At 40.8% G+C, this 16,783-nt stretch overlaps 1 protein-coding gene across 12 annotated transcripts; it reads left to right on the forward strand.

Moving 5' to 3' along the window:
* Window positions 1-2,763: 2,763 nt before the first annotated feature.
* On the forward strand, window positions 2,764-10,801 carry LOC137866479 (uncharacterized). 12 transcript variants are annotated; one of them, XR_011102118.1, is made up of 5 exons: window positions 2,764-2,849; window positions 3,603-3,918; window positions 4,926-4,964; window positions 5,495-5,611; window positions 9,995-10,801. XR_011102118.1 is itself a non-coding variant. In XM_068702419.1 (5 exons), the coding sequence occupies exons 1-5, from the start codon at window positions 2,807-2,809 to the stop codon at window positions 10,150-10,152; spliced, it is 747 nt and encodes a 248-aa protein (XP_068558520.1). In that variant the 5' UTR covers window positions 2,764-2,806; the 3' UTR covers window positions 10,153-10,801. The 12 variants fall into 12 exon arrangements, 10 of the variants coding, with proteins under 10 accessions (XP_068558520.1, XP_068558515.1, XP_068558518.1 ...); XR_011102119.1 differs by having other exon boundaries at window positions 3,603-3,744; XM_068702419.1 differs by having other exon boundaries at window positions 3,603-3,992.
* Window positions 10,802-16,783: the final 5,982 nt, after the last annotated feature.

Below are 16,783 nucleotides of genomic sequence, written 5' to 3' on the forward strand. Positions count from 1 at the left end.
TTTGGGCCGTAGTGCGTGGCGCGCATGCGTGAGGAGAGGATTCTGGGTACTGATGTTTCTGATGCGCGGGTGCTGCGTTCAGGTGCCGTCGGAGAAGAGATCATGGCTGTAAAGAGGGGATTTAGTTTTTATTTTATTTTATTTTAACATTATTCACACAATGAAATACAATATTTAAAATTTGAAATATTAAAATAGACACTGTAGCATAATAACATTAACGTTTATGTGTGAATTAAAAAAAACATAAATATATATATGTTTTGTTTTTGGGTGACGAGTGAAGATGGTGGCTATAGTTTGAAGAGTTTGAGATATTACTAACACTATAACAACATAAACAAACATGGCAAAGAGCTTTACAGCATAAAAGCAAGGCTAAAAGAAATACAATGTGAAATACAATGAATAAAACAAGACAACAAGTCTAATCAAAGCCTGATATTGAGCGTCAAAATGGGAATGGTCCTCTAGGAACATATGTGAAATAGTTTTGAAGAAAACTTAAAATTGTCATTATGTAACCAGTAAAAACGATCCATTTCATACTAAAATACTGATAATGGCAGCTGCCCCATCAGATGCAGTGCAAACAACTAACTATAGTCGACTTCACAAAGGGACCCAGAAACTACGTTTTCTTCATCAGTTAGTTTGTGGTAATTTGATGAAATATAACTTCTAAATGCACCCTGAAAGCACAGTTTAAACAACAACAACAACAACAACAACAAAACAAACAAGTGTTGCTTTTGTCGCAAGGCCTCTTTACAAGGCAGGGTCACAGTAACACAGGACCCGGTCGATATCATAGGCTACTATAGTGGTGCAAATCCCCAACAAACATAAAGTATTAATAGTTACATGGTTAAAATAGTTACTGGGTCATTCGGGTTCATAATCTAGCCTTGCTGATATATGATGTTATATGTTGTTTTTTACTTTTTGCTGTTTTGTTATTTGTTCTTTACAAAAAGAGATCCAAAAAGAAAAATTTTTAAATCTCAATGGGACTGATCTGGTAAAATAAAAGTAATATATAATAGACGTCAAGGTTGAGTTTGATTAACAAAAAAAAAACAATTCTCCTTGATGCTTCAACTCCTCTTGTGGTATGAAAGGAGGTCTAGTTGATTAGGGGGTCCAGGGCATTACTATTAAACTCAGGAAGCATTCAGCTCCTACTTATTACCCTTCATGGCATCACATCTAGATAACACAGATATCCCTTTACATGTTCTCTCAGGCAGCAGTTAGTAAAATAACAGAATCGTTGACATCTGTCTGAAAGTGCAGAGTGAGCTTTATCTGTGTTAAACTGAATTAATTAATCCCGTGTGTTCTTTTTTTTTTTTTTTTTTATCAGCCTGATAAGGAAAAACTAAAAGCAAAGTACATCTGTTATTCTTTATTAATGGGATCCAGTAGTAGAAATAAAATTGTACATTTATATTTCTGACTTGCAAACTTTGTAACCACTGCATCTTTAGTAGCAATATGAACAAACTATTGATTAAACAAGTTTTCTTTAATCATATTGCCACTTTATTACCTTATTTTTTATATAAAATAAAACATTAAAAAGTGCCGCTGCTTTTGAGACACAGCTGTAATGTGTTTCAGAACACACGAGGAGATTCATCATCATCATCGTCTCTGCCTTTTATTTCAAAAACAGTACTACGGTGGAAATTTACAGTATTTTCAGTTTATTTTGAAAATACAGATGAGATATGTATTTCAGCCTCAGCGCCCGTCTAACTCTAAGCTACTGTCCCACTAAACAAATGATTTGTGATCGTTTCTCTGCTCACATTACAGACAACACCTACTTTCAGTCTCTTGAAGTTCACATGGTCGAGGTTTCAGGACGTATACACCCACTGCACTCCTTTGGTCTTCACTGTGATGAACAGATCACACACAGACACTAATCATCATGCAATCAGGTTTTTTTTGCCAAGTAGGTCTTCAAATGAATTTGGCGTTTTGCTGCATAACAATAAACACAGAAGAGGAAAAAATATATATATATAAAAGCAAGTACTTGATTTAAAACACATAACTGAAAAATGTAGAAGTCATTGTGTTTTTACAGGTTTTTGTTCCCATCAGCATTGCAACTCTTCTGTACGAAAAAAAAACACCTTTATTATCACTCATCTTTGTTGTCTCTACTGCATTTTATCATGTAGGCTGTGGTTGGAGATTGAATCAGAAAGTTCATACACTCCATCGTACTCAGTTGTGTCTTGTCACAGGAAGCCAAAGCGCTGCGTTTCTTGTGCACCGCTGTGGGGACATGGTGAGATGCGTTTTTAGCACCCTTGCACCAAAACCCACAAGAGTTTCACAAACCCCTCGCATCATCGTTGTGTGCCCCGATTATATATTTTTTTTTATATGTAATTTAGCAAGTCGGCATCTGTTTATTCATCCCACCGAGGGATTCACTGTCTGTGTGCCAACAGCAGGCTGTACAGTATCAGCAATACACGTTGATGTCCTTTGATTAAAAGTATATCGTTTGATCAATCTCTCTTGTCTTTTTGAAAGCCTACACTACTTTCCATCTTCAGTTCTTGTTTAAGTCAGTCAGTTCCCTATCAAGTCAGCAACTTATTCTCAGAGCACACTAAAACAAAAAAAAAAAACCTCCTCCCACCCAGCCACACACACACACACACACACACACACTTTTTTTTTTGTTCTTTGTGTGTGTCTAGCGCTACGTCTGATGTGCAGAGAGAGATAGGCATCAGAGACAGGATGAGTGTGAGAAGAAGACCACCTCTCACACAATACGATGGAAATGTGGTTGAAACGGTCGACTCTTGTGTTGCTCACAGGTAAGACTCCCGAAAACAGACAATAACAAACCATAAAGATACAACATGAGGCTGTTTGATAGAATAATGAACGTGTGCAGAGCTAATGTAAAATGACACGCATTGACCTGTTTGTACTTTCTTCATATGGGCTACGAGTGGTGGTAGAAGTACTATTAGTGGTATTTTACTTTAGTAAAAGTAGTAATACCACAGTGTATAGCTACTTTGTTACAAGTGTCACGCATTTAGGATTTTACTTTAGTAAAAATAGTAATACCACAGTGCAAAAATACTCTGTTTACAAGTAAAAGTCATGCATTTAAGATTGTACTTCAGTAAAAGTAGTAATACCACAGTGTATAGATGCTTTGTTACAAGAGTCACGCATTTAGGATTTTACTTTAGTAAATGTACAAAAGTATTATAAAATATACTTAAAGTATCAAAAGTAAAAGTACTGTTCTTGTAGAATAGCCCATATTATGAATTAATATTATTGTATATGATTATTGATTTATTAATAAGTGCATCACTTTGATACTGCAGCTGGCTAATTTTAATTAATTTATGTTCATATATAATATATATTACTTTATGCTGCTTGGTAGCTTGCACAAATTCCCCTCGGGATCAATTAAGTATTTTTTCTATATTTAATTCACATTCATATCTTTGTATCTATCTATCTATCTATCTATCTATCTATCTATCTATCTATCTATCTATTTTTCTTTCTTTCTTTCTTTCTTTCTTTCTTTCTTTCTTTTGCAGCAGCCCTGGTGATATCAGATCAAGCTCTTGTGATTCTGGATGAAAAACGAAGCACTGAAGCAGTGAAAGTGCCTCATGGCTCCTCTGTGACTTTCCAGTGCCGTTTGAAGACAGGGGCACATGACACATTTCGGGTGATCTGGTATTTGAACCCCTCTACATTCGACTTGCACAATCTCTCCGTGGAGTTCTTTAACAAATCTGCAAAAAAGTCCAGGGTGGTGTCGAACAAAACAAAGCAGGACTCCAAGGAAGACACCGAAGAGACATGGCCGACATACACTTTATCGAACGCAACAGACCAGGACAGCGGATGGTACTTTTGCAAAGTCATAATAGATATTCCCGTTTTAATCCAAATTAACAGCAGTGGAACAGAAGTAGTTATTAGTAAGTATCACTTGGAACTGATAAGGCTATAACACTTTGCTTTACGCCCCCCTAATATTTATAAGCAATATACACACATTTAAAATGAGCACTTCAGGGACAGGATACGTACCAGCCAAGGATCGAACCGCCGACCATGCGGTTACCAGACGACCCCTCTCTATGAGCCAAGGCCGCCCAAAAAGTGTGCACGTCAGTGACTGTGAACGTGCCCCAGTGGCTAGCTAACGGGCGAAAATGCGTCACGTTACAGCGCTCACGCGGCTGTTACAGCTGATAACGTCGTCCTGACTAACAACGTTTTTGGCAGAAGCGTAGCACCCAACCTCCGGTTCACCCCTCGGGTAAACACGGTTAGCTCTGTCAGCCGTAGTTCGTACCCGTTAGCGCTGTTAGCACCGTTAGCTGCAGGGTAGCCGCTGGGTAGCCGCTGGGTAGCCGCTGGGTAGCCGCTGGGTAGCCGCTGGGTAGCCGCTGGGTAGCCGCTGGGTAGCCGCTGGGTAGCCGCTGGGTAGCCGCTGGCTCGCCTGCGACATGTTGAGAGCCGTGAGAGGCAATCGAAATGCTCCCGATCTCACACTATAATGCGCGCGTGCGCAGAAGGACTTTGTTAGTTAATGTAAAGTATTTGTCAGCTTCTCCAGTGAAAGCATATCTTATTTTATTACAACTGCGTTTTACTATATTATCTACATTATCTGTTTTTACACCATCCTCCACGTCTGATGGCCCACAGCAGTGGCTTATACTTCTTGCTAAACAGATTCTAGAGGCTTATAAACCATTTACATATGCTGCTTATAAATGCTAAATAGAGGGACATGAAGTGAAGTGTTGCCATAAAGCGTATTATGATGGCACGTTAAAGGATTCATGAAACATTCTGGCTTGCTTTGGCTTAATGAAAGTATCATTTTGTTTCCTCCGTGACAGCGAAGAGCGAGGAACATACAACGGATCCAGGTAAACAAGGTCTGTGTGCATGTGTGTATGCGTGCACACGTATATGTGTGTGTATGTGTGTGAGTGTGTGTGTACCTTGCTCTAATGAACAAAAGTGCACCGTGCATTTTTAGGACCCCTGCACAGTCTGAGCTTTTTTCTTCTGGTGGCAGTAAAAGGAGTTGAGTTTTCCGGTGACCGTTGCCCTGAACTGATCAGTGTCCACTTATAGAGGTGATGAGACCTCATTGGCAACTATTTCTGAATGTTCAACTTTAGTCAGTGAGGTCTGAACTCCTATGCACACTGGCATTCTGTTGATCGCTTGACAAACACACTCATTAGAGCGTATACTCCTTATACATTGGCCTATGTGTAGCCTAAGGAGAAATGAAATTCAATAATGACTTGTTCAACAAACACTCTATTATTAAGGACTATTGTGTGCACGCACTGGCCTACTTATACACACTCTGCTAAGAAACATGTGACATAGTTATAGTTAATTTCAAGACAAAGCTTTTGTTTTCTCTCTCTCACAGCGACTGTGTCTCCCACAGAGAACTTCACGCACGTCGACCGGTGGATGTGGATCATGTTGGGGGTTTCTTCGGTCATCCTGATTGTCCTGCTGGTCGTGTGTGTCTTGCTGACAAGAAGGCACCGCCGAAGCAGAGGTACCGCTCTTCCTTTTTCTGTTGCGGTGGTTTAGATAATCAACTGGAGGTTTTCAAAATTGGGAAGCGGGGAGGGGATCCAAGCAGTTTCGGTGGAGGTGGAAAAAAATTATAATTAGTACATTAGTCAACAAATGAAGGTCACATGAGATTTGATAAGAGACTAGTTTTAGGGAATTCTATTTTCCAGTTTCCAAGAGTCAGAAACTAAGAAATGCCTCAAGACAGATCTTCTTTTATGTTTTTGGTGTAGTCTAAAGTTTTGCAATATTTTGAGTGAAATCGAGCAAACTAAGAGAAGATGAGGGGGCACCTTATGCCAAGCCTCGTCTGAGAGGAGGACCACACGCTCAGACGTTAAAAAACCCCCCAGATCTAGACCTACTTGCGCTGTGGTGAACATCTACAGAGCGTAGATCAGCTCAGCACTGTGATCAAAGAGGGCATGAAACAAACACTTTCACAAACGTAAAAAGCCTCGTGCTCTGAATGAATATTGCTGGTTCACTTTTGCAAAAGATTTGCGTTTAACAGAAGAAAATGATGGGCTGCTTTGTGTCTCTGTGTTCTCTGTGAGAGAACAAAATGAAAAGAGGAAGCGCTGCTCACAGAGCTCACAAAGCAGGTAGTTCTATCTGCCCAAGTCATGGCCGGACGACGCAAACCGAGCGAACGAGTGGTTTGTGTGGTTTAACTGCACACTGTGTGCTACAATTTAAAAACGCCAACCTAGGGCAAAGTAGGAACCCTGTGTTCTGCTGGATGCTTCAAGTAAAGACAAGGACCTCATCATACAGGCGGAGTTCAGAGCACCGGGGGTAAAAGGGAGATTCGGTCGCAGCCGACGGACCCCTACTGAGAAAAAAATATTAGATAGTTGAGGAAGCAACGTAAGCAAAGCCACCCACACCGCACCACCCACCACTGCTTTTCCAGTCATGAAGACAATTTTACTTCAGAATCATCTCACATAAACCGCCTATAAACCGCATGAAAAGCACACGTATGTTTTTCTTTTTTATTGAAGCCCTTTTGCAGGCATCATTTTCATAAAATGAAGAAACACTATTATTACAATCCTCAGAATCATTAACAGCAATATTTGTGTGAATTGCTCACATTTTTTTTTTTTTTTTTTTCAAAATTTTGGCCACAACTGAAACTAATGAACTATTTTCATAATCAATTTATCGTTTGAGTCATGTGACCAAAGGACAAAGTAGAGTCAGTATCTCTCTCTGTTTCGATATCGCTGTAAACTGAGTGTCTTGTGGGCTGAAAAAAACAAGACATTGGACATTTTTATACTAATGTTATTCTCTAAACAACTAATTCATTAATTGAGGCGCAGATTAATTGATGATGAATGAATCAGTTGTGGCCCTATTTTGTAACAACAGTCTATGCATCGGTTGTTGCTTTAACACAGTAGTCAGGTCTTTAATCGAGCCAGTAATGCACTAAAAATGATGTTTAATGATGTTTAACATCATGCAAAACTATTTCATCCACCATTCAAACATCCGTGTTTAAGATTTCTTTAATCCTATAATGTCTCAATTCCAAGACAATTGGTAGAAAGTGTCATTTGAAATGAAATCACCTTGTAACATTCATCACATGTTGTTTTTAGCTTCACTTTTATGTTTTTTTAATTGCGTTTTGTTTTTTTGTTGTTGGTGCAATAATTCCGTAAAGACACAGGTCACGCTCACGCAGAGGAAGAGACAAAGTGTCACAAAGTGGGTCTCAATGTGGCGGCCCGGCCACAGACGATGGAGCTAGAAGTAGGTCAGAGGCTACATGCTACCCGCATACAGGGGTTGTTGTGTCATGACTCACTTCAGGACATGAGCGCTTTAGTTTCTAGTTTACATAACCTGCCGACTTGAGACATTCCTCTTTTTTTTTGTGTGTATTTTACACTATGGTCACTGCGAGGTGCTTTAGTGTGGCAGTAGAAGTAGTCCGATATTTTACCGAAGTGAAAGTAGGAATCCCACAGTTGTAGCCGACATTCTTTGGTAGGCTACTTGCTGTCATTTCTGTTTCGTCACAGGTTGATTTAAGGGTTATTCGGTTCACCTGTCGAGCGCTTGTGGACTGTGCTGCCAGTTAAGTAACGAGAACGGCTTGGTGCGTTTTCCCCCGTCAGGATGTGGCCACCAGAGGTGTGAATATAGGCAGGCAGTGTGTGTGAACTTGGCACGTGCTGCTGGGGTGCCAAGAGAACGTTTTAACAATGAGGCGAAGGTGCCAGTGATTCACGTCACGGATTTGAATTCACAGATATAATATGGGGCAATATATTGCCTTCTCCATCATGTTATTTTATTCTTTTTCTTTTTTCTTTTTAAAGTAAAATAGTCAGTAGCAATAACACAATTATATGTATAGAGTACCCAACCTATACAACCAATAATAAACTATAATTAAATTAAATGAATCATTTCTTATTTTCTTTGGTATTTTGGTCGTACAGATGCACAATGATGATTACTGGGTAATATGTATGCTGATGTACAAGTTTCTCTTTGATCATGTGAAGAGACGGTATGATGGTGTGTGTGTGTGTGTGTGTGTGTGTGTGTGTGTGTGTGTGTGTGTGTGTGTGTGTGTGTGTGTGTGTGTGTGTGTGTGCCAGCTCATAATGGCTCACGTCGCCCTTTCCTTGGGGCTTGAGAGAAACTCTGATCTTTCTGTTCCTTTTCTTCGCTGTCGTTTGATTTCTCTGTTTGAAGTGGGATTTTGAGCGTTCTGAGTTTGAGTGAATATTAAAGAACAACTTTCCTACTTGGTCACCTGAATCAGGGCAGACCGTAGAGACGATTGTGCGAGAGTTGTGCTCGCCTAACGATAACCTGCCTAAGGCCTGCAGGCTTTATTTAGCAATTTTGTGTATTGGTTTGTTTTCATTGAAACTCGCTTTATACACAATTTCTTAATATAGAAAAGGGACTTTTTTCATCATTATTAACACGGACATATTTGTCATTGTGAAGGCACTTGTGAGATTTGTTCATTCAAGTTCTGAACTGGTTCTCAGGCTTCTTCCTGATTAGCTGAAATCTGTGTACAATGTTCTGATCGACAAATAGTGGGAAAAAAAACACAAAGCTCTGGTTGTTAAAATTAGTTGTCTTGCAAACATTACCAGTGTCAGTACTGACTTAATCTTAACTGCATTTGCTTCCTGGGTTAGAGAACTTTCCTGCACAAAACAATCACACAATGGATTCACTTTTGTTTATCTACAAAGATTCATGATGCAGTTTGCAAAAGCAGTCTTGCATAGAAATCCTTTGTTTGAGAGCAACTATTTAAGAACAGTAAATGTTAAACTGACACTTCCCTTTATTGGTTTTCAAACAATCATTTAAAAAATGTAGAATTTGTATACCAATCATCGTGAATGAAAAGCAATACCCTTATGATCCAACACAACTTGTCACTGTTAAAATGTCCAAACAAGATAATAATGTGACTATTTGTCATCTTAATTTGATATACCACCATTCAAACAAAAACTGACTCTGATCTTTAACGTTTTAATGAAGAGTGTTGACTCTGTAAACGTGTTTATTAACCCTAACAAGGCATTGTTCTCGCCATAGATCCAGAAGCAGCAAAAAGCATCGTTAACTATTAATAAGTGCATTGTTAACTGTTAATAAGTGCATTGTTAACTATTAATAAGTGCATTGTTAACCATTAATAAGTGCATTGTTAACTGTTAATAAGTGCATTGTTAACTATTAATAAGTGCATTGTTAACTGTTAATAAGTGCATTGTTAACTGTTAATAAGTGCATTGTTAACTGTTAATAAGTGCATTGTTAACTGTTAATAATGCATAATAAATGATGTATTCATCTTAATAAAGCAACAAAAAAGACTTAGTAAAGATTCAACAATAAAATAATAGTTGAACTAAGTAATTGTGTTTATAATACGGTTATAAACCGTAATAATAAACTCACAAAGCTTTTATTAACGTTCTTAAGCATTCCATTAACTGCTAACAAGTTCCTTATAAGTGCTTATAAATGTCTCATAATCAACAATAAATATGGTTTTGATGATTTTATTTATATTTATTTACCCTTATTAACACATAGTAATGTTAATAAGCAGCATATAAGGGCCTTATTACATCAACCAATGCTTATTACAAAGATCTTAATATGAAGTGTTACCAGCATCTTTTCTGAGGGAGATTTGGTCAAGACAGCATCATTACAAGTACAGAAAAAACATCTAAATGAGTCAAAAAGACAAACAATACTAAAACAAATATGTTTGATTCTGTTCTGCCACTTACATGGTGGATAAATGAATCAGCCTAACAACTGAGATTCATCCTGCTTTTGCTTCTTACCGCAGAAGAAGATCCAATCTACGCAAACACTCGTCCTGTGGCCAGCAAGCAGCCTTCTCCTCGGCCGGGGACGGACCACCTAAAGGCGGGTTCTTCCTCTCAAAACCCCCGGAACCCGAGTCCAGGCAGGAGGTACGACGAAGGCAAGCAGAGATACAGATAATGAAGAAGTCAAGGATCAACTCCTCCTCATCACATTTAGTCAAAGCCTGTGTTCACTGCACTGAAAGTTAAATTATCTTTCTTTCGCTTCTTCTTCTATTATTATTATTATTATTATTATTATTATTATATGTTTACATAATTATAATTATAGGTTTGTAGTATTATCATAGTCATATATTTTGCATTATTATTATTATAAGTTTTATATTGCACCCTATATGTTTTGGTTCAGTTCTTTTTGAATGCATTTCTTCTCATGTATTTCCTGTGAAGTAGCTGTTATGAGCCACTAGATGGCAGACGGTGGATGCTGTCAGTGGGGGGAAATCAAAATGTTTCTTTTACTTTCTGTATTTCATCGCCTGATAATGTTTGAATATGCCGCCGACATCAGATTTTGTATAGTAAATAAGCAAAAAGTAGCAGATTTGTATGTTTTTGTGGATAGAAGTGATTTTTGTTGTTTTTTTTGTCAAACGTGTGCTTGTTGTTAAAGCTATATTGCAATTTAAAGATTCTGGAACAGCAGTTTTTTTGCTGCACAGTTTGTAATATCTTGAATGTTAGTACATGTCATTGGTGTCCTGTCATAATATCACAATTTAATGTTGCATTTCAACATAAAAAAATAAATAAAACAAATAAGAGCAAAAGTCGTCTCAATCAAAGGAACATTAATATCATGTTGCGGTTCCAGCAGATTGGCTGCTGTTTGTGTTTTTTTTAAAGAAAAGGTACAATCGAAAAGTCACGTGACCAGGCTCTGCCTACCGCGGAGAGCTGCCAGATATAATCGCTCCCTGCAGGAATTAGATGTTGGAGTGAACGTTACAGGTGGAGCGGAGAGCGTCGAGCCGGATCCACGACTAGAACAACAGCAGCGGTCTCAACTGCCTCCGATGTGGATCCTTCACAACCCCTGTACGGTCAGTCTGAAGCGGACTCGCGAGCCGCTGCTGTGACTTATTCACTTATTTTGTGCGCAGGTTGTTGTTGTTTTTTGTTGTTGTTGCTCCCACGAGCTTAATGTTGGGGTTTTTTTTGTTTTTTTTCCACGGAGCCCAGGCTGGTTGTGGGAATTGGATTGGCAACCCGTGTGGTTGGGAGGATGCACACACTGTAACTTATCTGTCTTATCTAAGATTATGGGATAGATCTAATAATAGCGGGCGAAAGCTAGACTAAGCAGTAGTAGGATATGGGTTTAGGCTGCAAACACTTCACACCGCAGCGCAGACAGCGTGAAAAAAAAAAAAAAAAAAAAAAAAAAAAACGCTCCAACTTCGTTCTGTCGCTGGGAAAGTGTCAAAGCGCGAATATCTCGTAAATAATCCACAAAAGGAAGCATGAAGATCATTTTTTTGTATCATTTGCACAGCTGAAAGTCTTTACTGCCACATCAATAATTCACTAACTTAATCTACATGTGTTTGCATCTGTCTGGCTGAATGTTATAGGGGGGGGGGGGGGGGGGGGGTCAACGCGTGGTATTCAAGGGTGTGCAGATTTATGGATGGTGGGAATTAAAGCACACGATAACGCATGCGTCTAGGCTGAGCGAGCTGGAGGATACATACTAAGTGCTGTCAGTGCACTTACTTGCTCGAGGGATTGCCCAATCTTAGCTGTCACACTGCAGCTCAGTGGGGTCACGCGGGGGTGTCGAGGGCAGGGACACTGCAACGCCACGAATAATACACACTGGAACAATCCGAGCTGGAAATGATTCACTGGCGTTTTTACTGTAAGTGCAGCACACCCGGTGTTTGCAATGATCAGTCATCAGTGCATAGAAAGAGCGGTTCTTCATTCGTGTGTTGGAGTTGAACTCACTGGATGTTCTCTGAACTGCTGCTTCATGTTGTTTTAGATGTCGACAGTGAAAAGACACCACACAGCTCACGTGCCAACGGTTTTTTCCACAGGTAAAAAAAACAACAAAAACAACACAGCGTGTTTAAAGTGGCAGCATCACTGACGCACGTGTTAAATATAAACCAGTGAGTTACTGCTGATGACACACATACACACACACACACACACACGCACACACACACACACACACACACACGTCATAAAGGCTTTATCTGACACTGGCTGATCATAAGAGCTCATGATCAGATGGTCCAAATCTTATAATGGCAGTGAAAACGCAACTGAAAATATCGAGCTCAGCAAAAAGTGATCGAGGTCATGTTCATATCGTACGATAACTCAACGTAGTAATTACAGTGACAGGCCTTATACTGGAGAACGACAACAGGAAAAAGCGGTTTAGTTGTTATATAGTTGATATATGTTTTTTTAGTATCTGGCGCTTCCTCGATCGTCTTGCCATTCTTCTGAAGACAATAATTCATCGTGTTGACCTGAAGCTGGGATGATTTCCCAATAATCAATGATTGGGTTCAAGCAAGAAATTAGCAAACGTTCTTTCGTTCCAGGTTCTCCGATTGTGAGGCTTTTGCTGCTTTTCTGTGTTTCACGTCATTGTAAGGTGAACATCGTTGGGGGTTTTTTGGACCGCTGCTCGGACAAAAACGAGACATCTGAAGACGTCCTCTTGGACACTTGTGGCTATTTTTGAACATTTTATAGACCAAACGATTAAGAAAATAATGGAAAAGAAACTGACAGATATTGAAAGAGTTGGCCTGGTATTGACTCTGTAAAGTCTGTGGAGTCATTAAATGAGTTCCTTGGTTTTGATTTTCAATCCAAACACCACATTTTGTTTTCTTGGGTGTTCCCGTCTGTCAGTCAACTTGTCACACAACACAGAGCAGAGCAGACAGAGATTTTCGAGTGTTCATATTTTCCTTTTGTGCCCCAGCTCCTGCTGAAACTTGCCCGGGTGTGTGTTCCTGTGTGTGTGTGTGTGTGTGTGTGTGTGTGTGTGTGTGTGTGTGTGTGTGTGTGTGTGTGTGTGTGTGCGCGCGCGCGCGTTCAAGCGTGCTCTCACTCTCAACCAGACTCGTCTCATCGTTGACAAAGTCATTTGTCAGAGCAGAGGCAACTATCTCATTGAACGGGTTGTAACTGTGTTGTTTGCTTGCTTCTCCATCAGGTTAATGATGCGGTGGAACGTGAACAAGCGCAGCGTGTTTCTGAAGTATCATTTTCAGCTAATTACAACTCAAAACAAAAGGTGGCGAGACCACCGTCATTATGTCAAAAAGAACGGTTTGTTTCAGCCATCTGAGCTTGCCAAAATATAACCCTTTGCTGAACTGGAGGGTGTGTGTGTGTGTGTGTGTGTGTGTGTGTGTGTGTGTGTGTGTGTGTGTGTGTGTGTGTTTTCCAGTGAGTGTTTCACAACAGAGTCTGTGACACAAGGAGTGTCAAAGGTGAGCAGCCTCCCACAACCGGTTTCCTGTTTAGGCCCCTGTGACGGAAGACTGTATCACGGCCCGGCTCACCACCCGGCCTGCCTGCCTGCCTGCCTGCCTGCCTGCCTGCCTGCCTGCCAGCACACTACGTCTGACTGGCTGCAAAACAGGCACCCTGGCAGTCAGCCAGCGACTCAGCCAGCATCGAACCCGTAGACCAGTTTGGTAAATCGGTTACAGCCCGGAGGAGGAGGCCTCGCCCAAACAGCACAAACAGCGTTTTTATGGCAGTTGTACAAATGAAGCCGAGGCCCACGCAGTCACAGCTGTTTGACTGTTCACAAGGCTTTTTTTTTTTTTTTTGGGGGGGGGGGGGATTTGTTATGACTCAGGGTTGATGATGGCACCATTGCGCCTGTCTGTGCACGCTGCCGTTTGGAGGTTTTCTTTTCGCTTAGCACCACGTCCGTGTCGTGGTGAGAATCCATCGTAGAGCACTGAAGATACGGAGGAGGCTCCCCTGAGCGGGCTATAAATATCCTCAATCTTCGCGCTTCAAGTGTCGTTGGAGATACGACTGGAGGGCTTCTTTCGGCGTATTGTACCGGTTCATGTGCAGCCTGTTTAACCGACAGTTGACGAGTGAACAAAAAAAAACAAAAAACACACCAGTAGCCGCAGTGCTAACCTGTTTAAGGTGTGAGATTCGTTTTCACGTCGGGATGTGAGGAAACTATTTTCAGAGCTCCTATTGTTCTTTTTAGGAGCTCATCTTCCCCGACGTCGACTGTTGCCTTTTGTGGTTCATAGTGATTTTATGCAGATACTGTACTATCTTACTCATGAACAACGGCATTCATAGATATTCCACCTCTTCTCTAAAGTGCGTGTGTCACAGGGTGCCCCCCCCCCCCCTGCAGCATAACTGGATTTCACAACGTTCTTTCTCAACGTACCGCTCTGCCTCAGCGGAGAGCACACCCAGATGTTATCATAAACTTTGGTTAATAAACGAAGAACATGTCATCCGCAATCAGCTTCATTCCACACGCCTTTATTAATGACTTACTTGTCCAAATAAAGGTGTGTGTGCGATTAATAAACCAAAGGGTCATAAACCGCTTTGTAACGTGACATCGAGTCCGCAGCTACTAAAGCTACTGCGCCGTTAACAGACGGGGTTTTGGCAGTGATGTTGCGAGGTCGTCTTCTGTCAGGTCAGGGGTCAAACGGTCCGTGGGAGGGTCTTTCCTGATGAATTAAAAAAGAACAAAGAAGTAGCAAAGGTGGAGGGCACAGAGACGTAAATAGTCATAATCGTACACCCAAAGTTACTTGTATCCATGCATTTTATTGATTATTGCTCGTATGGAAATCTTGACGCAGCAATAATCAATTTTTTTTTTTATGAACAACAGATGAAATTACTATCAATTGCTCATAGTGACGAACCAGAAGGCTCTACGGGAAAGTTTTCGCTTCTTTTAAAAAAAAAAAAAGATTGTTTTGGTTAATCTATGTTTTCTTCACTTAGATTATTTTATTATACCTGTTCACATACCAATTCCAATGTGTGTGAGTTCAAGGGTTTGCTACGCGTCGGGCCTAACAACACCCTTGAACTGTACATTATTGACGATACAGTACTGCCTCGAGTACCTTATGGCTTTTATAATACGGTTGCCTGCAACATTATTAATAGTAAGTAAATCGTAAGCTGCCTTTCAGCACAAAATAGTTGTAGCCACCAAACGTTGCGTATCGCATTTCAGTAGCTTAGAGAAAATAGTCCCGTATGTGTGTCTGTTGCTATGCAACATACAAACAGCATTGGGAACATCACGTTTGTTAGCCTAGCTAGATCTCGCGCCATCTCATTCATTCACATTGCTCATTTTATAAAAGTTGGAAAAAAAAAAAGACAATGGGACACTTTCAATAAAATAATATTTAATTTAAACATTAGGCCTAAACATTCTGAATTTCTTCCGTTGCGCAACATTTCATAAGTCTCAATTTCTTTCTGATCTATGGTAGCATGACGTCCACCTGAACTATCCTCTTCGGCTAACCACTCATCAAAAGTCCCCCCCCCCCCCCCCCCCCCAAAAAAAAAAAAAAAATCAAAGTTTACACGAAACATGTTTGGTAACTGTCAAGCTTGAAATGACAACTAACGGTCGCGCAAAATCTACCCGTTATTTTGAGTGCGCACTGATATGGAACGCCCTGGTAACTGTAAACAGGTTGTACAGTACTTTATGGCTCAATAAAGTACACCCCGGGACTCGCTCTCAACCAATCAGAACGCTTGATTTCATCGACCCGTATTATAAATCGACTTTAAAGCCTCCTGACGAGCACCAAACAACAGACAGGCAAAGCTAGAGCTAAGCAGCGGGTGAAGGAAGTGCAGCGTTTAGCGGGTAAAGAGCCACGCTCGTTTTCCCCCGTGGAGTTGACCCGAACGGACCTAAAGTAGAGCAAATGTTTGACTTTTGTTCGTCAGGTGGCCCAAAACACTCGACTCCATTCCCAGATGAATGCCGATGCTGTTTCCGCGACCGCTGAATGTGTCAATAGGTCGATGAAATGTTCGCCACAACACATTTACAGCCCAGCGCCGCCCCACATGTCAACAGGTCACATGACTCTGCTTTACTGATTGGCTGCAGCTTTTCTCCGGCCCACACTCTGCCGCTGAAATGTAAACTATGCCGAACGTTTAGTTGAGCCGCCCGCTGCTTTACATAGGCGTAAGCATACGTCAGTGTTGTGTTTTTATTCAACAATTTAACATTGAAATGACTTGACGTTGATGTTGAGATTTTTAAGAATTAATTAATTAATTAAGTAACTTGACAGACCAAATTTAAGGATCTTTTTTATATAAGAAAAAGCAGCTTTGTGCAACTGGCGAATTTTGAGTTTTGTGTAAAGCTCAGCTGTGCACCCCCCCCCCCCCCCCCCCCCACACACACACACACACACACACACAAACACACTCACATACTCAGACACACACACACACCCTGGCCACACGTGCACAATGTGTGAGTGTGACCATAGATAAACAAAGGAACAGAGAACAGAGGTGACGACTGCTGCACGCTCTTCTTATTGGTGCAGCCGTACCTGTCTGTCTGCACTGTTTAGAAGCATCTGTCAAACTCCGTGGAAAAACAACCTGCAGTCATTTCATTCGGCTGTAGCGCTCAACCTACACATCCCCCCCCCCCCACCTCCTCACAGCCTGAGGGGGGAAAGACACGCAAGACGTCGGCTTGAGCAGTCCTATGC

This window comes from Cebidichthys violaceus, unplaced genomic scaffold (assembly GCF_023349555.1).
Source record: "Cebidichthys violaceus isolate CVI_PGR_0920_01 unplaced genomic scaffold, fCebVio1.0.p SCAF_84, whole genome shotgun sequence".
Classification (NCBI taxonomy): Eukaryota; Metazoa; Chordata; class Actinopteri; order Perciformes; family Stichaeidae; genus Cebidichthys; species Cebidichthys violaceus.

Excerpts from the sequence above, each read along its gene's own strand:
- LOC137866479 (XM_068702414.1), top strand. The coding sequence starts at position 2,807 with ATGGAAATGTGGTTGAAACGGTCGACTCTTGTGTTGCTCACAG. Across the intron at positions 3,993-4,925 it reads TGGAACAGAAGTAGTTATTA|CGAAGAGCGAGGAACATACA; the intron begins GTAAGTATCACT and ends CCTCCGTGACAG. Across the intron at positions 5,612-9,994 it reads AAGGCACCGCCGAAGCAGAG|AAGAAGATCCAATCTACGCA; the intron begins GTACCGCTCTTC and ends TTCTTACCGCAG.